This window comes from Gallus gallus, chromosome 13 (assembly GCF_016699485.2).
Source record: "Gallus gallus isolate bGalGal1 chromosome 13, bGalGal1.mat.broiler.GRCg7b, whole genome shotgun sequence".
Lineage (NCBI taxonomy): Eukaryota > Metazoa > Chordata > Aves > Galliformes > Phasianidae > Gallus > Gallus gallus.
This window is the reverse complement of record NC_052544.1, coordinates 9757100-9776425: the sequence shown is the minus strand read 5'-3', so window position 1 is coordinate 9776425 and position 19326 is coordinate 9757100. Positions and strand designations below refer to the sequence as shown.

The 19326-nt window shown below is 65.7% G+C and overlaps 2 protein-coding genes across 52 annotated transcripts in view; both read left to right on the top strand.

Annotated features, from left to right (window-relative positions):
- The window catches only part of PDLIM7 (PDZ and LIM domain 7), a 19905-nt gene extending 12339 nt beyond the window's left edge, over positions 1-7566 (top strand). For 16 of the 46 annotated variants that reach the window (XM_040646948.2, XM_040646958.2, XM_040646947.2 and 13 more), the window contains 17 exons: positions 106-263; positions 540-576; positions 1108-1146; positions 1273-1427; positions 1665-1692; positions 2203-2244; positions 2366-2520; positions 2801-2837; positions 3406-3444; positions 3553-3707; positions 3956-3989; positions 4888-4946; positions 5084-5318; positions 5403-5583; positions 5760-5880; positions 6336-6451; positions 6662-7565. In XM_040646948.2, the coding sequence (XP_040502882.1) occupies positions 106-263; positions 540-576; positions 1108-1146; positions 1273-1427; positions 1665-1692; positions 2203-2244; positions 2366-2520; positions 2801-2837; positions 3406-3444; positions 3553-3707; positions 3956-3989; positions 4888-4946; positions 5084-5318; positions 5403-5583; positions 5760-5880; positions 6336-6451; positions 6662-6748 (1678 nt within the window). In that variant the 3' untranslated portion in view covers positions 6749-7565. Of the gene's footprint in view, positions 1-105; positions 264-539; positions 577-1107; positions 1147-1272; positions 1428-1664; positions 1693-2202; positions 2245-2365; positions 2521-2800; positions 2838-3405; positions 3445-3552; positions 3708-3955; positions 3990-4887; positions 4947-5083; positions 5319-5402; positions 5584-5759; positions 5881-6335; positions 6452-6661 lie in introns of all 46 variants that reach the window. The other 30 variants (XM_040646968.2, NM_001005345.3, XM_046900394.1 and 27 more) reach the window with 17 other exon arrangements.
- On the top strand, positions 7016-19283 carry DBN1 (drebrin 1). 6 transcript variants are annotated; one of them, XM_046900313.1, is made up of 15 exons: positions 7016-8157; positions 13332-13387; positions 13474-13586; positions 13746-13820; positions 13896-14042; positions 14137-14214; positions 14292-14443; positions 14531-14594; positions 14691-14750; positions 14842-14956; positions 16108-16245; positions 16872-17000; positions 17730-18301; positions 18392-18494; positions 18565-19280. In XM_046900313.1, the coding sequence occupies exons 1-15, from the start codon at positions 7838-7840 to the stop codon at positions 18633-18635; spliced, it is 2193 nt and encodes a 730-aa protein (XP_046756269.1). In that variant the 5' UTR covers positions 7016-7837; the 3' UTR covers positions 18636-19280. The 6 variants fall into 6 exon arrangements, with proteins under 6 accessions (XP_046756269.1, XP_046756270.1, XP_046756272.1 ...); NM_001396858.1 differs by lacking the exon at positions 7016-8157 and adding an exon at positions 9464-9612 and having other exon boundaries at positions 18565-19283; XM_046900314.1 differs by lacking the exon at positions 16108-16245.
- The last annotated feature ends 43 nt before the right edge of the window (positions 19284-19326 follow it).

Genomic DNA, 19326 nt, shown 5'->3' with positions numbered 1-19326 from the left:
GGGGTTGGTGTGTGCGGGACACTTGGGCAGTGCTGCCCCGTGCTGGCAGCTGGGCAGAGCCAGGGTCAGGTCAGTGTCAGCTGAGCTCCTGCCTGTCACTCACAGGCAGCCCCCGTCCCACACGGAGCCCCCCACCGCCCCCGCGTGTGACCCGGGCAAGCTGCGGCTGATGGAGGATGCTGAGGACTGGCAGCCCCGCACCGGCACCTCCCAGTCCCGCTCCTTCCGCAAACTGGCCCGGCTGACGGGCACTGATGGCCGCTGTAAGTCCCTGCGGGTCTGGGGCTGCATGGAGCTGCCTGTGGTTGTGGGTTGAGCTGATTCCAGGCTGTGGCTGTGGTGGCCCCGTGTTATCCCTGCAATCAGTGTGGGTCCATGAAACCCTGAATGTGCTATGGGCCATGTGTGGACATAGAGTGGTGCCCAGGGTGCTGGTGTGGGGGAAGCAGGGAGGGGTGCCCGGTCCTCAACCCTTTGTGCTGCGTGGGGCCGTGCTGCCGCTGACTGACTGTCTCCTCCTTTCTCCCTGCTGCGCTCAGTTGAGGACCATGAGGATGAGCCGGTTAGGAAGCCCAGGTAAGGAGCAGGCAGCTCCTGTCCTCTGCTGTGCTGTACTGTCACCTCCTGCTCCCTGTCCCTCTCTGTCCTTTCCCTCTTTCTAGAGCTGAGGCGGTCACAGAGCCGCAGCACCCGCACTGTGCTCATCACCTCTGTGTTGGGCCACATCTGTGACCGTCTCATTGTGAGGGTTCTGCCTGGGCACCACACTGGTACTGTCCCCTGCTGCTGTGGCCTGATGCTGGGCTGTCCCCAGTCTGGGTGACCCTGGCAGGACCCTGGGCACTGCTGGCATCAGGGAGGCTGCACTGCACCATGGCATCCCAGACACAGTGGGTTGCTGGGGTCTGGTGGCACTGGCAAAGCCAGGGCAGCACTGGGACCTCATGCATGGGAGCCTGTGGGGCTTCGTGGTGGCTGATTTGGAGCGAGTGCTGCCGGCATCTTTACTGGGGTCAGCCTTTCATGGAGCTGGGGATCAGCTCTGCAGAGTTCTCCGCACCGTGTGCCGGTCATTTACCATTGTGCCGCCATTTCCTTGCACTGTAGGGATGCCCGCGGGTCGTTCTCTGGTGTGGAGGAGCAGTGGTGAGTGCTGGGCTGTGGCAGGGGTTGTTGTGTGCTGGGCCTTCGGGCAGTGCTGCTCCATGCTGCTGGGTGAGCAGTGCAGGGTCAGGCCCGTGCCGGCTGAGCTCCCGCCCCTGTTGCTCACAGGCAGCCCCCACCCCACGTGGAGCCCCCCACCACCCCCGCGTGTGACCCGGGCAAGCTGCGGCTGTTTGAGGACGCTGAGGACTGGCAGCCCCGCACCGGCACCTCCCAGTCCCGCTCCTTCCGCAAACTGGCCCGGCTGACGGGCACTGATGGCCGTAAGTCCCTGCGGGTGTCCGGCGATGGCCCTGGCTGTGGGTTGAGGTGGCACTGGGTTGTGGCCATGGTAGCCCCATCTTGTTGCTGTGTTTGCCATCTGTGGGCCGTGGTGGTGCCTGGGGCGTTGGTTTTGGGGTTGAGAGGGAGTGGGTGCCCGGTCCTCATTCCTTCGCGCTGTGTGGGGCCGTGCTGCTGCCCACTGACTCTTTGTCCTCCTTTCTCCCCGCTGTGCTCAGTGGAAGATGTGTTTGTTAAGAATCCCAGGTAAGGGAGCGTGAGGCGCAGCATGAGCTCTGGGCTGCATGTCCCGGGCAGGGCTGTGGGCACTGCTGGCACTGAGCTGGGGCAGTTGAGGTGTACTCTTGGGGCGAGGGGGAGTGTGGTGGCACTGGCAGACCTCGCTGTGGGTGTTGGAAGGCACTGGGCAGTGCTGGAATATAGGGTGCTGAAGCCCGAGGGGCTGCAGGGGCCGGGCAGAGATGCTGCGTGCTGCTGGTTGCTCTGTGGGGCTGGGCTGTGTGAGGAAAGGAGCGGGGACTGTGGGGGAAGGCCGTGTCCTGCTGAGCTGGGACAGCATCTGAGTGCTCCTGCTGGGGGTGGCTCTTCTGCCTTCCCCTTCCGCAAAGCCTCCTGCTTTGGAGCAGTGAGTGAGTGCTGGAGCTGGGCGGCTGCCTGGGAGTGCTGCTGTTACCACCTGGGGTTGGGGATAAGGCACAGGGAACACTGTGCCAAGTGCCAGAGATTCACCGTTGTGCCGCCATTTTGTCACCGCAGCAGGGATGCCCGCGGGTCGTTCTGTGGTACGGAGGAGCAGCGGTGAGTGCTGGGCTGTGGCAGTGGTCAGTGTGGGCCGGGGCCTTGGCCATGGCTGCCCCGTGCTGACGGCCGGACAGGGCCACATTGGTGCCGGCTGAGCTCCTGCCCCTGTTGCTCACAGGCAGCCCCCGCCCCACACGGAGCCCCCCACCGCCCCCGCGTGTGACCCGGGCAAGCTGCGGCTGATGGAGGACGCTGAGGACTGGCAGCCCCGCACCGGCACCTCCCAGTCCCGCTCCTTCCGCAAACTGGCCCGGCTGACGGGCACTGATGGCCGTAAGTCCCTGCTGCTGCCTGCGGCCGTCGGCTGCTGTGGGTCGAGGTGGCACCGGGCTGTGGCCGTGGTGGCCCCGTGTTATCCCGGTGTTTGGTGCAGGCCGTGTGGGGCTGTGGGGGCCCTGAGTGTGCTGTGGGCCGTGTGTGGGCACACGGTGGTGCCCGGGGTGCTGGTGTGGGGGAAGCAGGGAGGGGTGCCCGGTCCTCAACCCTTTGTGCTGTGTGGGGCCGTGCTGCCGCCGACTGACTCTGTCTCCTCCTTTCTCCCTGCTGCGCTCAGTTGAGGACCATGAGGATGAGCCGGTTAGGAAGCCCAGGTAAGGGGTGGGCAGTGGCTGTCCTGTGCTGTGCTGTCCTGTCACCTCCTGCTCCCTGTCCCTCTGTGTCCTTTCCCTCTTTCTAGAGCTGAGGCGGTCACAGAACCGCAGCACCCGCACTGCTCTCAGCTCTGCAATGGGCACCGCCGGCGCTGGGCCACAGCTGTGACCGTCTCATTGTGAGGGTCCTGCCGGGGCACCACACTGGTACTGTCCCCTGCTGCTGTGGCCTGATGCTGGGCTGTCCCCAGTCTGGGTGACCCTGGCAGGACCCTGGGCACTGCTGGCAGTGGGGAGGCTCCACTGCACTGCACTGTCCTTACACAAAGAGTCAGTGGTGTTTGGTGGCACTGGCACAGCCTGGCTGTGGGCATCGGGATATCCAGGGCAGCGCCGACACCTCAGCATGAGAGGCAGCAATACTGGGGTGGGGCTGCAGGGGAGCTGGGAGCTGGAAGGAGCGAATTCTGCTGGCGTCACTGTGGGGCTGGGGATGAGCCGTGGGGAATGCTAAGTGTGCTCTGTGCCCATGATTTATCCTTGTGCTGCCATTTTCTCTACACCGCAGAAGTCCCCAAGTATTGTTCTGTGGTACGGAGGAGCCGCGGTGAGTCTGTGGTGGGGTCTGTGCGTACAAAGCCCTCGGGCAGTGCTGCCAGCTGGGCAGTGCCAGGGTCAGATCACTGCCGGTTGAGCTCCCGCCCGTCGCTCGCAGGCAGCCCCCGCAGCCCCTGGAGCCCCCCACCACCCCCGCGTGTGACCCGGGCAAGCTGCGGCTGTTTGAGGATGCTGAGGACTGGCAGCCCCGCACCGGCACCTCCCAGTCCCGCTCCTTCCGCAAACTGGCCCGGCTGACGGGCACTGATGGCCGTAAGTCCCTGTGGGTCTGGGGCTGCATGGAGCCGTCGGCTGCTGTGGGTTGAGGTGGCACCGGGCTGCGGCCGTGGCGGTCCTGTGTTGTTTGTGTGTTGGCCATGTGTGGGTAGTGCCCGGGGTGCCCAGTAGTGCCCGGGGTGTGGGGGAAGCAGGGAGGGGTGCCCGGTCCTCAACCCTTTGTGCTGTGTGGGGCCGTGCTGCCGCCGACTGACTGTCTCCTCCTTTCTCCCTGCTGCATTCAGTGGAAGATGATGATGTATTTATTAAAAAGCCCAGGTAAGGGGGGTGCAAGCACAGATTCCTGGGCTGTATGTCCAGGCCTGTGGGCACTGCTGGCACTGCACTGGGGTGGTTGAGCTGCACTGTGGTCTCTAAGGCAGCTGGGGTGAGGAGGATTGTGCTGGCACTGGCAGACCTTGCTGGGGGTGTTGGGAGGTGCTGTGCATCTTTTAGAGATCAGGTGGGTGAGCTCCTGAGGCTCAAGGCCCTGCATGGAAGGAAGGAAGGGCACAGGCTAGGGCTGTGGCACAGCTTTGCCTTTCCACCATCCCTCCTGCCTTGGTGGCGTGACCACTCAGTTCCAGATCTGCCTGGTTTGCTCTGTTGCAATTAAACACTTGTGTTTTTATAGCTAGCTCCTTCTTGTCCTTGCCCTCAAGAGGCACAAATGCACCGGCTTTCCATCTGACACTGTCCTTGCTCCTCTGGGTGCTGCTTGCCCTGGCTTCTCACAAGCCCAGTGCTGGCAGGGTGCCGGGGGGGCACAAACTTTACCCCCTCCGGTACCAACCCATCCCTGCCCTTCCTGGCTCTGCTGGAGCTGGCCCAGGGCTCCCCACACCACCAGATGCTGTGTGTGAGGTGGAGGTGTGCCTGGACACTGTCACATCGGAGCAAGTTGCAGTGTGTGATCCCCCAAGTCCTTGGCCAGCCCACAGCACCTCAGCATTAGGGCACAGCGGTTCTGTGCTCCCACCCTGCTGGGTGCCACAGACCTGTGGGTGTTGCGAGGCTGAGGGCACTTGGCTCCGTGCCCAGCACCAAAGTAGCTACCGGCTGGGCATGGGGGCTTGGCCAGCTCCTGGCTGCAGAGTGGGGGTCCTGCCTGCATGCACAAGCCTGCCTGGGTCCTGGGGGTGAGTGTGGCCAGTAGGATTAACTGGTTGTTTTGTAGCCAGGTCTCCGTACCGGACCCATCCCCGGGAGCAGCAATGAAGACAGAACCAGGATTGGGTGAGAAAAATGTTTGCTCTGAGTTTGGGGCAAGGGGAGTGGGGACATGGGTAGGGTTGGTACTGGTGGATGCATCTTGCCTACTAGTGGGTGCAAAGGGCTTGGGAGCATCATCCAAGAGGTTTCTGTTTGTGCAGCCCCCAGGACCCCTGCTGCCACCCCTGGCCCTACCAGCCGCCCGCCCTGGGCTGTGGACCCCTCATTTGCTGAGCGCTACGCCCCAGACAAGACAAGCACGGTGCTGAGCAAGCACAGCCAGCCGGCCACGCCGACCCCCATGCAGAACCGCAGCTCCATCGTGCAGGCAGCCCAGCAGGCACCTGAGGGCCCCGGCCGTACACCCCTCTGTTACAAGTGCAACAAGATCATCAGGTGAGCCCCGGCCTCTGCAGCCCCACCACCGTCCTGGGCACTGCCAGGCCTGGCTGTGGCTGATGTGGCTCTGTCCCACCACAGGGGACGCTACCTCGTGGCACTGGGACATTATTACCACCCCGAGGAGTTCACCTGCTGCCAGTGCAGGAAGGTGCTGGATGAGGGTGGTTTCTTCGAGGAAAAGGGCTCCATCTTCTGCCCCAAGTGCTACGACACGCGCTATGCGCCCAGCTGTGCTAAATGCAAGAAGAAGATCACCGGGGTGAGTGTCCCTCAGTCTGTCCTGCACCTCCCATCCCTGCGCCCTGCTTACCTGTGCGTTCCCAGCTCTGTCCCTTCTCGTCCTGCCCCAGGGATCTCCTGTTCCTTTCAGCCCTCAGTGGAGGTTCCCTGTGGTGTGGGGGTGCTCCCTCCTGGCTGACAGCAGTTCTCTTCCAGGAGGTCATGCATGCACTCAAGATGACCTGGCACGTGCAGTGCTTCACCTGTGCAGCCTGCAAAACTCCCATCCGCAACCGTGCCTTCTACATGGAGGAGGGACAGCCCTACTGCGAGAGAGGTAGGACCAGGGGAGGACCCCACGTCACCCCACACAGCCCCTGGGTACTGCCCACTGTTGGGGTTCAGCGCCTGCCCAGCAGGACTGAGGAGTGAAGTGCTGAGGAGCTCTCCCCAGGACGCAGGGAAGGGAGGGGACCCCCGCGAGCCCTCCATCCCCATCCTCCCTGGTGCTGGGTGGTGCCATTGCTGGCGTGTTGCCATGGTGATGATGGATGATTTACATCAAATGTGAGTGCTGCATCCTGGGTGAGGGGATTCACCTCTTCCCTGTGGCCCAGTGGTGGCAAGGGCCACCCTTCCCCAAGTGCCCAGTGCCTTCTTGTGCCTCATGTCCTGCCCCTCTCCAAAGCTGGAAGCAGGTTGTCCCCAGGCTGTGCTGCAGCCCTGCTGCAGCGGAATGAGGGGTTGCAGTCTTGGAGGAACCACTGACCTGTGCTCTGCCTATGCTCACAGACTATGAGAAGATGTTTGGCACCAAGTGCCGTGGCTGTGACTTCAAGATCGATGCTGGGGACCGGTTCCTGGAGGCACTGGGCTTCAGCTGGCATGACACTTGCTTCGTCTGTGCGGTGAGCCATGTGCCTCCCTGCTGTGAGCTGTGTCTCACACGGGCTGCATGCTGCCATCAGGTTTTCCCCACCTGGCTCTGTCTTGATGGCTCTGAGCCTGCTGCTCCCTGACATCTGTGCTGGGTTGCAGGGAGGGTGGCTGGGGCTCAGCATGGGAGGGGATGCTGGGGGCCGGCTCAGCCCTCTGACTGCCTGTGCTCTCCTCCCCAGATCTGCCAGACCAATCTGGAAGGGAAGACATTTTACTCCAAGAAGGACAAGCCGCTGTGCAAGAGCCATGCTTTCTCCCACGTGTGAGGGGCAAGAGTTCAGCTGTGCCCATGCATACCCCTGGCCCTGCATGCTCCTTTCCCACCTCTTCCCGTGCCCCAGGTAGCCAGGCTGAGACTTCACCCCTTCCCCTTGCTCCTGCCTCTTTCCTGGCAGCTCCTAGCTGGGGCCTGGCAGAAGCAGCCCTGGCCCCTTCCAGCTGGCTAGCTTCTTTTGTGTCCCCCCTAGCTGACATAGGAGCCTGGGGAAGGGGCTGCCACAAAGGTCTCCTTCCCCGAAGCTGCTCAGCACAATGGTTGTAGCCGTGCTGAGGCCGGCGCTGGGGAGGGTCTGGCTGCAGCAGGGCTGCTCCTTTGCTTTGATGGGTTCCGGCTGCCTTGGCACTCAGCACCAGAGCAGGGATGCTCCTAGCCCACAGCCCCCGCCAAACTCTTCCCTCACCTCCCCAGCTTCATACTCAGCACACGGGGTTTGAGCACTGGCCCTTCTCCCCCTGCCTGCAGTGATCCCTCAGCCAGGCAGACTGCTGCCGTGGTTTCCTACCCACCCCCACATGGCCGCATGCCATGGAGCTAGGGGGGCTGTGGGGCTGTCCAGTGGCAGCACCCCCGTGCCATGGAGCAGGACCGTGTGCCATGCCTGCCCCAGCCATAGGCTGGGAGTGCACACCGGCCTCTGGCTAATGGGTTCCCATCAAGCTTGAAAACTGCTTCCTACCAAAGAGCGCGTGCCACCGCTGTCCCAGCACTGTAAATGCTTCTCCCAACCCCCACTCTCCAGTTGGGCTGCGTCTGATGTAGCCACGGTGCTTTTAGTGCCTTGAATAAACACTTTTTTGCGAGTGCCCGCTGTCTGAGGACTGTGGTTTTGCCGAGCTCGGTGTGGTGGGGGCCAGGAAGGTCACACGTGGCCCTCGCTCCTGCCTGGAGCCCTGCCCTGCGGCCTGACTCAGCTCCACTGAGCTGCTAGGGAAAGCTTTGTTTCCTGGGGTTTCTCCTCCTTTGCCCCCTGGCAGAACCCCCGCCCCTGGGCTGCCCTTGCCTGGTTTTAGCAAGCAGAGAGCAGCGAGGCAGTAATTAATCCAGGGAGCAGAGCAACAGCAGCGCTGAGCAGGAGATGGTGCTGAGCCGTGACCCCGCAAGGGCATCCCCGCTCACCCAGCGCTGTGCCTGCGTTCCTGCTGTGCCCCAGTGCCCACGAAGGGGCAGTCACCGGCACGAGCAGCTCGACCACAGCGGTTCTGGCCGTGCTCCGGCGTGGTGCAGCCAACCGTCTGCCTGTTCAGCCCGGCTGCTGTGTCCCGAAGGACGGGTGCGAGGCACCGCCGCCCTCAACGGGCTCTGGAGCAATGGATGTGGGGACGGCCGCTCCCAGCGCTCCGATCTGACAGCTGTAGCGGTCAGTAAGAATTGCAGCCCTCAACGCGGTGAGCAACGGTAAGGAAAATCGCCTCGCTCATCCGTTGGAACGTTCTGCCGGGGGCAGGATCCGGCTGCGGGAGCGGAAGCCCCGCTCGCCCTTCTGCAGGTGGCGAAGTTCCCCCCCCCCCCAGGCGCCCGGCGGCGGCTCTGCCCTTCCGCCACCCCGCTGCCTCCGCTCCCTCCTGACGGCCTCTGCGAGCGGTGCCGAGCGGCCCCCCACCCTCAGGGCGCACAGGAAGGAGGGTCGCGGGTGGGCTGCGGAGGTGGAGCCCGGGGAGGGGCTGCGCCGCGCCGCTCCGAGAACAAAGCCCCGCGGCTCCGCGGCTCCCCGCGCCGCCCCCACCCCGGGGGCAGCTGAGCCGCTCGCGGGGCGGACCCGGCCGGCAGCTGCTCGACAGCTGCTGCCCAACTCCCGCAGCCTCTCAGGGCGGCTCCGGCTCGGGAACTGCTGCGAGCGGGGCGTGGGCAGGGAGCAGCGCTGCGCTGCGTCCCGCTGCGCTCAGGGGCGCGGACTGCGCCCACCGGCACCGTGCCCTGACCTGCTGGGGTCGGAACCCCGTAGTTCCCTGCTCGGGCTGCTGCGAGCCCGGCTCCTGCCTGGGATGGGGACGTGGGACGGGCAGGGTGAGGCCGTGTCTGTCCCTCGCAGGAGGATGCTGACCCGTGTGGGAGCAAATGGAGACGGCTGCACCCCGGAACCACGGACGGGGTCGGCTTGGAAGGAACTTTGTGGGTTCACGCAGAGGCACAACCTGGGGGAGATGATGTCCGTGTCGAGGGCTGGAGGGACCCAGGGTGGGTTGGGAGCAGAGGGACACATCTGACAGCAGCTGGGATGAGAGCGGACGGAGGGGTCCCCTTCATCCCATTGGCGACCTCACAAAGGCTGGGCCCAGAGCAGCGAGGGCACAACGGGGGCACCAGGCAAAGACGGCAGTGTGGGGTCTTCGGAGGTGAAAGCTCCGGGGCCGTGGGTGCCCGGGTTGGGGGAAGTTGAGGTCACGGGGATCCCGGGGCAGAGCGGGACCGAGGGCGCATCCTCGGAATTCGGGGTGCCCAGAGTGAGCGCAGCCGGGATTTGGGGCCGGGAGTGCAGAGCAGCTCTTCGGATCGAGCTCAGCACCCCGCTCCAGGAGCTCTGCCCCGCGGCGGGTGCCGGTGGGGGTGCCCCGGGGGTCGCCCCGGGGGAGCAGCGGGGGCGGGGGCGGGGGCCGGGGCGGGGGCCGGGGCGGAGGGGGGGCCGCCGTTCGCGGCGCTAGGACCGGGCGCGGCGGCGGGCGGAGCCTCCCCGCCGCTCGCCCCTCCGCCCGGCCGCTGCGGCAGTGTCTCGGAGGCGGGCAGGCGGCCGGTCCCTCCGGTCCCCCGGCAGCATCCCGGCCCCGCCATGGCTGGCGTCGGCTTCGCGGCGCACCGCCTGGAGCTGCTCGCCTCCTACCAGGACGTGATCGGCGAGGACAGCCCCACCGACTGGTGAGCGCGCCCGCCGCCGCCGCCCCTTTGTCCCCGCCGCCCGGGGCCCTTTGTGCGCGGAGCCGCCCGGTGCACCGAGCGCGCCGCCGCCACCGGGACCGCGCCCCGCGCTGCGCCCCCCGCGCCGCCCCGCCGCCCCCCGCCACCTGCACCGGGCCCGGAGCCCCGGCACACAAAGGCGGGCGGGGCCGGCGGGACGGCGGAGGGGGTGTGCCCGGCCCGCCGCCCCCGGTGCCCGCACCTGCCCGCCGCATCGCACCGGGCCGGGCCGGGGCGCGGCCCCGCTTTGTCTGCGCTGGGCGGCACGTGGGGGCACCGGGAGCCCCGCTCCGAGCCCCCGATCTCCCTTCTCCCGGCGACACCGCGCGTGGGGAGCGACGGGTGGGGAGGGCCTGGGGGACCCTCGGTGCTGGGCCCGGTACCGGGATGCGGCGGAGTTTTGCCATTGTCTGGAACCGGTGGTGGGCTGGGGGGGGACGAGGAGCCCTTAGCCCGGTCCCGGCGGAGCCAGGCCCGCAGCTACGAGGGAACTGGCGGCCCCGCTGCTCCCGGTTCCCGCAGCCCCGGGGGGAGCTCTGGGTGCCTGGTCTCCGGGAGGGCTGTGCGGGGTGCCATGGGGCCGGGATGCGGTGGGCAGGGGCAGGGAATGGGGGGCACCCTGGGGTGCTCCACCTGCACCCCAGTCCCTCTGGCACCCTGTGCTGGGGGCCTGGTGGTTCCAGACTACAATGCAGCTTTGCTACAGGAACAAATCCCACCGCAGCCCCACTGTTGCCACCCCCCAGTGCCCAGCTGCCCCCCGGGACTCCCTGTCCTTGTCCCCTGGGTGCTCGCATGGGGGTGCTGTGGGCACCCCAGAAGCTGGGACTGGTGCGTGCCATGCGTGCTGAGCCTCTGCCAGGCTGCGTGCTGCTCTCCTGTTGGGTGTCCACTGGTGTGGGCCTGAGCATTGCCTCCCCCGCCAGTCCCACTCTCCAGGTCCCCACAGCCCTGCTGGCGGCACGGTGGGTGAGTGCGGTGCATGTCGGTGGCCAGGAGGCAGCTGTCAGCCCCGGGTACATCTGGCTTCCCAGCATCCGCTGCAAAGGATCGCTCCCTGCCAAAGCTGCTGAGAGCAGCAGAATCGGTTCCCGGGAAGGCGAGCGCTGGGAGCAGGCCACCCCTCTTCCAGCACTGAACCCCACAGCTCCTTTGTTGTATCTGAGCCCCATGCTCCCCGTCTCCTCCGGTCCACCACCACTCATGGTGCCTGGTGCCAACGGGAGCAGCATCCCCACTGCAGGGCCTGGTGCCCCCCCTCAGTGCGGGATGGGGAGTGGTGCTGGGGGACCCATCGTGGCTGGTGGGACTGTCCCCAAATGTCGGCACTGGGCAGGGTGAGTCAGGGCTGTGAGGACACTGCTGGAGTGCAGTTCTAGGCTGGCTCGGGGGATGCCGGGATCCCCGTGGCCACGGGATGTTTAGTCTGGGATTTCCCCCCCGCCCCAGCCCAGTCCTGGAGGGTCCGAGGCTCCCCTCCCCCTCCCCAGCCTCGCGGAGGCTGCTGGGGCCCATTACTCGATAGGAAAGGAATTTGGTGCTGCTTTCTGAGCACGCCGACTCCCTGGAGCTCGCAGCCACATTGGAAACACATGTGCCCGGGTTGGGGCAGGCAGAACAGGGCACCCCCCATTCCCGACCCCACACGGGGGGCAGGCGGCTGCGGGAGAACTGCTGTGGTCTGGCACAGAGCAATGGATGCTGCAGAAGGGCAGTGGGCTCTGCCCCCTTGGCAGTGATGGGGAGACTCCAATCACAAGCATCCCTGCTCCCCGCCTGTCCTTGTGTCACCCATGGGTGATCTCAAAGCTCAGGTGCTGAGGAAGCTGGATGGGAGGATGGAAGCATGGAAAGAGGTGGCCCATGGGGTCATGGTGCTGTCGGTCCCTGCTCATGGTGATGCTCTGGGCTCTGCGTGGGGCTGGGACCACTGGAACTGTCCCTCCTGGTGCAGGAACAGGGGCTGTTCTGAGAGCAGTGCCCGCAGTGCTGAGCCGTAGGAGCACCTCTGGGTGCCGGCAGCAGCGCTGTGCTCAGGGTGCTGCCCTGCATGGGGAGGGTTGGGGGTGGGCAGCAGGCAGCGGGTGCCCTGCCTGCTATGGCTGTGCCCTACTTTTGCATGCTGTTCGCTCTGCCTTATGAACCTCCCGGTCCTGCCTGCAGCCCCCCACATTGCAGCCCTGTCCCTGGGGGAACAGAGCAGGGCCAGGGCTGGAGCTGCCACCTTTTCTGGTGCTGTGAAGCCTTCCTGCTGCCTCCAGCCCAGGAGCCGCGCTGGCTCAGGCGGCCGATTAGCGGGATTTGGATGTGCGGATTAAAGTCAATCTTGTTGGTGCAATTATCTGTGGCTCACTGCGAGAGCAGGGCTGGGGGGAGATCGGGGGCTATGGGTGCTGCAGGGCGGAGGGAGCCTTGTTTTCCCTTCTTTGTTAGGCAAGGCCCTAAATTCCCATTATTTCTTAGCTGGAAGGAGGCAGCCGAGGCCCAGGATGGAGCTGTGTGGCTCCGGTGCGGAGCTCTGCCCATGGGGGGCACCCGCTTCCCATTCCTGCTCCCATCCCTTTTTTCCCTCATCACTTCCACTTCCCATCCCCGGCTCCCATCCCCACTCCCCATCCCCTTCCTGGAAGCCACCAACTCGGGTGGGCTCCTCCCTCCCCAGCACCGCAGGGATTTTGGCTCTCCGTTGCTGCTGATCGGCAGAGCTGCCCGCCCACCCGGCAAAAGGATTATTGGGGGGGGGGGGGGGAAAGAGGAGGGGAGGAGTTCGGCACAGTTGGCCCCGGCTCCCCGGGCGCAGCGCGTGACGGTGGTGGGTTTGGGCGCCCGCCAGGTCCCCGCTGCCTGCCTGCCTCCCCCGCTCCCCTCCACTAATCACCTCGTCATCGGGGCGAGCTGCATCCCAGCTGGGATGGGGGGTTGCCATGGCGACGGAGGATGCTGGTTGCCTAGCAACAGCCGTCCCCTCGCCCACCCGCCCTGGACCGATTCAGGGCACGGCGTTCTCCCCCACGTTGCCGCCTACCCACACTTGGGGATGTGCAGGGGGTCCTGTGGAGCCCCGGGTGGGCTCATTGGGGCACAGCGGGGGTGCGAGGGGGTTTTCCCAGCCGCGGGGAATGGTTTCCAAGGAACAGTCTCCATGACGGCCCCAGCACACCCCAGCGGCACATTGATTTGCTGCTGCTGGAGCTCTGGCGTCCTCCCCCGGCCTGGTGCCTGGCGGGCCGGTGTCTCACGCAGACAGGAACGTGAGCAGCCCCATGCAGGCGCGGGGCTGTCCCCAAAGCCAGCTGACCCCATGGGATTGCGGGACAGGGATGGGTGCGTGGGCAGCTGGGAGCACTGCGTCATGCGGGATGAGTGCGGCAGCACCCAGCCGGTCCTTGTGCCCAAGTGACCCCTCTGTCCCCGTCCTTGGGACCTCACTCCATAGTTGTTAGCTGTGGGGTGGAGAGGAGTGCCCTGCCCCACATTCTGTGTGCAGAAGTGCCCTGTGCTACGGAGCCTGTGCTGGATCCTTTGTGTGGTGGTGAATTAAGGCACCTCTGGCACTGCCACTGGTTCCCAGATCCTGCCCCGGTCTCAGTGTCAGCAGCAGAAGGGGAGGGAGTGTCAGCAGAAGGTGGGGAGGCCGCCTCGTGCTGTACAGAGTCATTCTCACCCTCTGTACCCCCCAGGGCCCTCTACACGTACGAGGATGGCTCCGATGACCTGAAGCTGGCAGCATCAGGAGGTAAGGTCTTGTCACCCAACCCCCATCTCAGCCAGGGTTCCTGGTGCGGGGCTGCCGTGTGCTGAGAGTGCTGTGCACTGTGCCAGGAGGGGGTCTGCTGGAGCTCTCTGGGCACTTTGAGATCCAGAAGGTGATGTACGGCTTCTGCAGCGTCAAGGAGCCCCAGGCCGTGCTCCCCAAATATGTCCTTGTCAATTGGGTGAGTGGGGCAACGTGGGGACACCTCCTGCTGAGCCCGGGCTCCTGTGCCGGGGCCATTGCAGAGAGGCACAAAAGAGCCACAGGGGGTGCATGTTGTCAGCGGGGTGGTGGGGGCACACAGACCCCCCCTGGCTCAGCACACCCCTGGCTGATGTAGGTGGGTGAGGATGTGCCTGACGCCCGCAAGTGTGCCTGTGCCAGCCACGTGGCCAAGATCGCAGAGTTCTTCCAGGTGAGTGATGCCGGGGATGGGGACTGGGCCTGCCGGAGGGGGGTATCTGATGGGTTTTGCCCCCGCCGCCCCCAGGGTGTGGATGTTATCGTCAATGCCAGCAGCGTGGAGGACATTGACCCGGGGGCCATCGGGCAGCGGCTCTCCAACGGGCTGGCGCGCGTCTCCAGCCCCGTGCTGCACCGCCTGCGGCTGCGCGAGGACGAGAATGCCGAGCCCGTGGTAACGTCCCCGTGGCCACGTCCCTATGGCCACGGTGTCCCCCGTGCCGATCCCAGCCCTACCCCTGCCACCCTCTGACTGTGCTCCATCCCAGGGCACGACCTACCAGAAAACCGACGCCACCGTGGAGATGAAGCGGCTCAACCGGGAGCAGTTCTGGGAACAAGCCAAGGTGGGACAGCGAGGGATGGGCAGAGGGCACGGGGTGTCCCCGGCGTGGGCTGATGGCCCCATGTCCCGTCCCTGCAGAAAGAGGAGGAGTTGCGCAAGGAGGAGGAGAGGAAAAAGGCGTTGGATGCGCGGCTGCGGTTCGAGCAGGAGCGCATGGAGCAGGAGCGGCTGGAGCAGGAGGAGCGCGAGAGGCGCTACCGGGAGCGCGAGGAGCAGATCGAGGAGCACAGGCATGGGGCGAGCCGGGGGTGTGGGGTGTCAGGGGTGCTGGGGGCCGGGGGGAGCCACGCTCAGCTCTGCTCCTGGCCCCATTGCAGGAGGAAGCAGCAGAGCATGGAGGCGGAGGAGGCCCGGCAGCGCCTGAAGGAGCAGTCCATCTTTGTAAGTGCCATTTGGAGCTGGGAACCGGGTGGTGCTGTTGGGGGTGATGGTGTCAGGAGTGATGGTGCCGGGGATGATGGTGCTGTATCTTTGCAGGGGGAGCAGCAAGAGGAGGACGACAGGCAGCAGCTCCGGAAATCAGAGTCAGAGGTGGAGGTGAGCTCAGCACCCAGAGCTGATCGGGGCCTGGTGTGGGGCAGCCCCCTACTGCCCGGGCTGGGGGTTCCAGCCTTGCTTCTCCCTGCAGGAGGCCGCTGCCATCATTGCCCAGCGACCCGACAACCCCCGGGAGTTCTTCAAGCAGCAGGAGCGGGTGGCATCGGGCAGCGGCGACGCCATCTCGCCGGGCAGCCATAGGACAGGTGAGGGGCTGAGGGGCACAGGGAGGTGCAGTACGTGTGAGTTCGGTGCCACCGGGGCACTCACAGCTCAGCCACAGAGGGGTGGGTGTCCTCTGCTGCCACTTTTGCTGTGGTTCTGGGTACTGGGAGGACTGCGGCCATTCTGCTCGGCACCACCACTGCCACAGCTCCTCGGGTGGGTCTGCGCCTGCTGCCACGATAGGGCTGTGGCTGCAAAGAGGGGGTCCTGCAATGGGGGAGCTCAAACCGCTCATGGCCGGGTGCCCTCTGCACCTGCTGTCAGCATGGTCCAGCTGCGGTGGCATCTTGGGGACTGGGTGCTGGCTTGGGAAGGAAGCTTTGACAGCTGAAAAGAGCAGAGGTAGGGCTGGGTCTGGGCGACTGCAGTGGGGCTGATGTGGGGCGCCTGGTGTGCCCCTGGCTGGATGCATATGGCACACATTGTGTACCCCACAGTGTATGTGCCCAAGGGTCCCCGGTACCAGGGTGATTGTACGCAGCAGGGCGGGGTGCCCATTCTGAGTCTGGTGGTAACTGCTGGCCCTGGCAGCAGGACCCTCTGCAGAGTCCTGGCTATAGGGTGGGATGGCTGGCGGGGGGTGCTGGGCTGCCCCACAGTGCAGGGTGCAGCCCTGGGGCTCTGCTTGCAGCTCTGGGGTCTGGCTGTTCTGGTGGGCGCCTCTGCTGTGGGGACACGCTGTGGGGCTGTGCTATGGATCACGCTGCGGGCTGTGCTGGGGGCTGTGCTGGGGGGGAGCTGTGCTGAGTGTTCTCGCTGTGGGGCTGTGCTGTGGGGTCGTGCCTTGGAGCAACACCGTGGGGCTGTGCCTTGGGGCAGCACTGTGTGTTTTGCTGTGGGCTGTGCTGTGGGTTCCTGCTGTAGGGATGCGCTGTGCCTGAGCAGACAGATGGCCCCGAGGCTGTGTCATGGCCCCTTTGCCCACCCGGCCTTGGTGCTGCCTCCCGTCCTGCCGTCCTTCTGTCCTGCCGTCCTGCTGTCCTGCTGTCAGTGCTGTCAGTGCTGCCTCCCTGCCGTCCTCCCCATCCCGGTGCCTCTGTGTCCCGGCCCCTCCATGGCCACTCTGAGCAGGGACTGACCCATCTCTTTGCTCTCTCTCTCTCCGTCCGTCTGTCTGTCTTTCTCTCGGCAGGTCGTCTGCACTGTCCTTTCATAAAGACAGCTGACAGTGGGCCGCCTTCTTCTTCTTCCTCCTCCTCCTCCCCCCCGCGGACCCCTTTCCCCTATATCACCTGCCACCGCACCCCAAATCTCTCCTCTTTCTTCCCATGTAGGTAGCTGGGAGCCCCTGGGCACGCAGCCCCTTGGCCCTGCAACCGTCCCCAGCCCTGCTGCTTGTGGGACTGGGGTGCAAGGACAGAGCTGTGGGATCAGCAGCCAACCACAGGGGGCCAAGGGGCACCTCCTGTGCTCTGTGGTGCATCAGAAGTCAAATGGGGACAGGGCAGAGCCGTGCCCAGGGACGTGATGCTGTGCCCGTGGGGCAGCGAGGGATGGACGAGGCTGTGTCCAGGACCACGTGGAGCTGTGCCTATGGGGCAGAAGGGAGCACACGGTGCTGTGCCCCTCCAGCCAGATAAAGTGGGCACCGTGTGGTGCCTGCAGAGAGCGGAGGCTGTGCCAGGGCTCGGTGGGGCAGCGTATGGGCAGCGTGTGCCACGGCAGGGCTGGGGACTGCAGCTTGTGAGGGTGCCCAGAGGGGCACGGGGCTTACTGCACCAGGCCTCCCTCCTGCTCAAGGAAGGGACTCGAGTTGGGGGTGGGTATGTGGCAATGTGCGTCTCACAGCTTTCGGCCAGACTGGTGCGGGGCGCTGGGGCGCTGCTCCCTCCCCGTTCAGGTGTTCACCCCCCAGTGCAGGCGGTTCCCCCCAAGCCGTGTCTCCGTTGTCTGCAGGCAGCCAGTCCGACTACCGAAAGGTTTCGGCAGCGGGCTGCAGCCCCTGCGAGTCCAGCCCGGCCTCCACGCCGCTGGGCGAGCAGCGCACCCGCGCCCCGGCCGAAGAGACGCCGGCAACGCCCAAAGGTGGGCGAGGGGCTGGCGCTGCCTGCTGCGTCCCCCCTCATCAACCTGCATCCCCCGCTGCTGCATCCCAGGGTCCCCTTTGCACCTCTCATCGGCCCGTATCGCCCGGTGCATCTCATGCGTCTCTGTTGCATTCCCGCCGTCTGTGCTGCATCCGCGCCGCGTCTGCTGCTCCCTGCTGCTGCATCCCCACCACCGCTGGTGCATTCCCCTCATAGATCTGCTGCGTTCCTGAATGCGCCTCTGCTGTCCCTGGTGCAGCCCGTGGTGCATTCCCCATTGTCTGCGCCGTGTCACACCAGTGCATCCCCACCATGGCTGCCACATTCCCAGCGCGTCTCTGCTGGATGCGCCTCATTCCTCAGAGCAACCTTCCCTACATCTCCACTGCATCCCAGGGAACACATCTGCCCTGCTGCACCTTCTGTTGCAATCTTTGTCTCCTTCGTGCCCCCCGCTGCATCCCTCCTTCCCATTCTGCGCTTCTCAGGGCACCCCCACCCCTTCTCCTCCCTTTGCCTCCCAACTCCCAGCCCTCTCCTCTGCCTCCCCAGTGCTCCTCTCACCCCCAACATGTCCTACTGCCTCTTCAGAGAACACCATCGCTGCCCACCCATCCCACCCACCCTTCACCATCTCCCAGCCCAAAGCTCTCTCCATCTGCCCCCCTGTGCTCAGCCATCCTCAGGGTGGGCTCTGACCGCTGTTCCCCCCCTCCCCACCTTGCAGACTCCCCCAGCCCCAGCACCCAGGTGGCAGAGCCGGCAGTGACTGAGCAGCACTGGCCGTTCCCTGGGCCTGAAGACAAAGCTGCAGAGCCGCCGGGGGATGAGCCCGACCCCAACCCCAGGCCGGCGTGGACAGCGGGGGCTGACGTGCTGGGGGACCTGGTGACCCTGGAGCCCTCCGAGCCATCCCCAGCGCCCGCTGCGTCCGAACCCCAGCCCGTGGAGACACCCGGTGTGGCCGAGCCCCTCATCGAGCTGTGGCAGAGTGATGGCGCAGCCCCCGCTGCCACCAGCACCTGGCCCCTGCCCGACACCCCCGCGGGACCGCCGGTCCCCCCCGAGGAGGGCACGCTGCTGGGCCTGGACGAGCTGCCCGAGCCCCCCGCCACCTTCTGTGACGCGGAGCAGCACGAGGAGGTGGAAGAAGAAGAGGAGGAGGAGGAGGCCACGGCGGGTGAGCCCCATCCCACAGGGCTGGGCTACCAGGAGGGCTACCAAGAAGGCCCCGAGGTGCCCCCCATCACCAATGGGGAGATGGGCCCCAAGGACGGCACGGCAGGCCGTGGCGAGCAGGTGAGCGCCGTGAGGGCTGCGGGGTCACAGCGCAGCGGGGTGGGGGTGAGGGCACGGGGCCTGCAAATGGCCGCACCCCAAATCCCGCAGGCCAGCGAGGGCTACTTCAGCCAGTCCCAGGAGGAGGAGGCCCCGCCGCCTGAGGAGCCGTCGGCCAAAGCCCCGCAGCCCGTCTTCTACAACAAGCCGCCAGGTGAGTGCGCAGGGCAGGAATGGTGGGGGGGTGGTCCTCCACGGGGTGCCCCCTAACCCCATCCCCACAGAGATCGACATCACGTGCTGGGACACGGACCCGCTGCCCGAGGAGGAGGAGAGCTTCGGGGGCGGCCTGTAGGCCCAGCGCAGCCTGGAGGCCCCGCCGGCGCGGGGTGTGAGCGGCCGTGGCCGGGGCCCCCTCCCCGCTGGGGCCCCGCAGGATGGGAGCCGGGGGGGCCGCCCCGCAGCACCCCGGGGTGCCTTTTACAGCCCCCCCCATCTCTTTCTCTTTTATAAGTTGTCGGTAGGAGACGTGTCAGCCCTCTCCCCCCTGCCCCCCCCTGCCCTGTGAACCCCTCGTAGGCCCCTCCCCACCCCAGCTCCCTGTCCTGGGGGGGGATACGTGAGACCCCCGTGGTGCCCGGCTGTGGGATGGGGGCCCCGTTCTCTTTTTGCCCCCCCTTCCCCAGTACTTTGCACGAGTTTAAAAAAAAAAAAAAAGGAATAATAATAATAATAATAATAAATGAATATGGCAATAAAGTGACCCTACCGAGGTGAGGCTGCAGCCGGCGGTGCCCCCACCCCAAAGCACTGCAGGGTTGTGGGGACCCCCTCCTCGCCAGGAGCCCCCCCGGCGCAGGGCTTACCCCGTCCCCATTTCCCCCTCCCTGCTTCTCCCCTCGCTTGGCCCCCCCCTCCCATACGGTATAACTGTTTTTTGGAAAGCACAAGTTCTGTAACGGCGGCGTGCTGATGTATGTTAATAAATAAAGCGACTCCCGTGGGGGCTGCTGCCTGCTGGGGGGGGTGGGAGGGGAGGCGGGGAC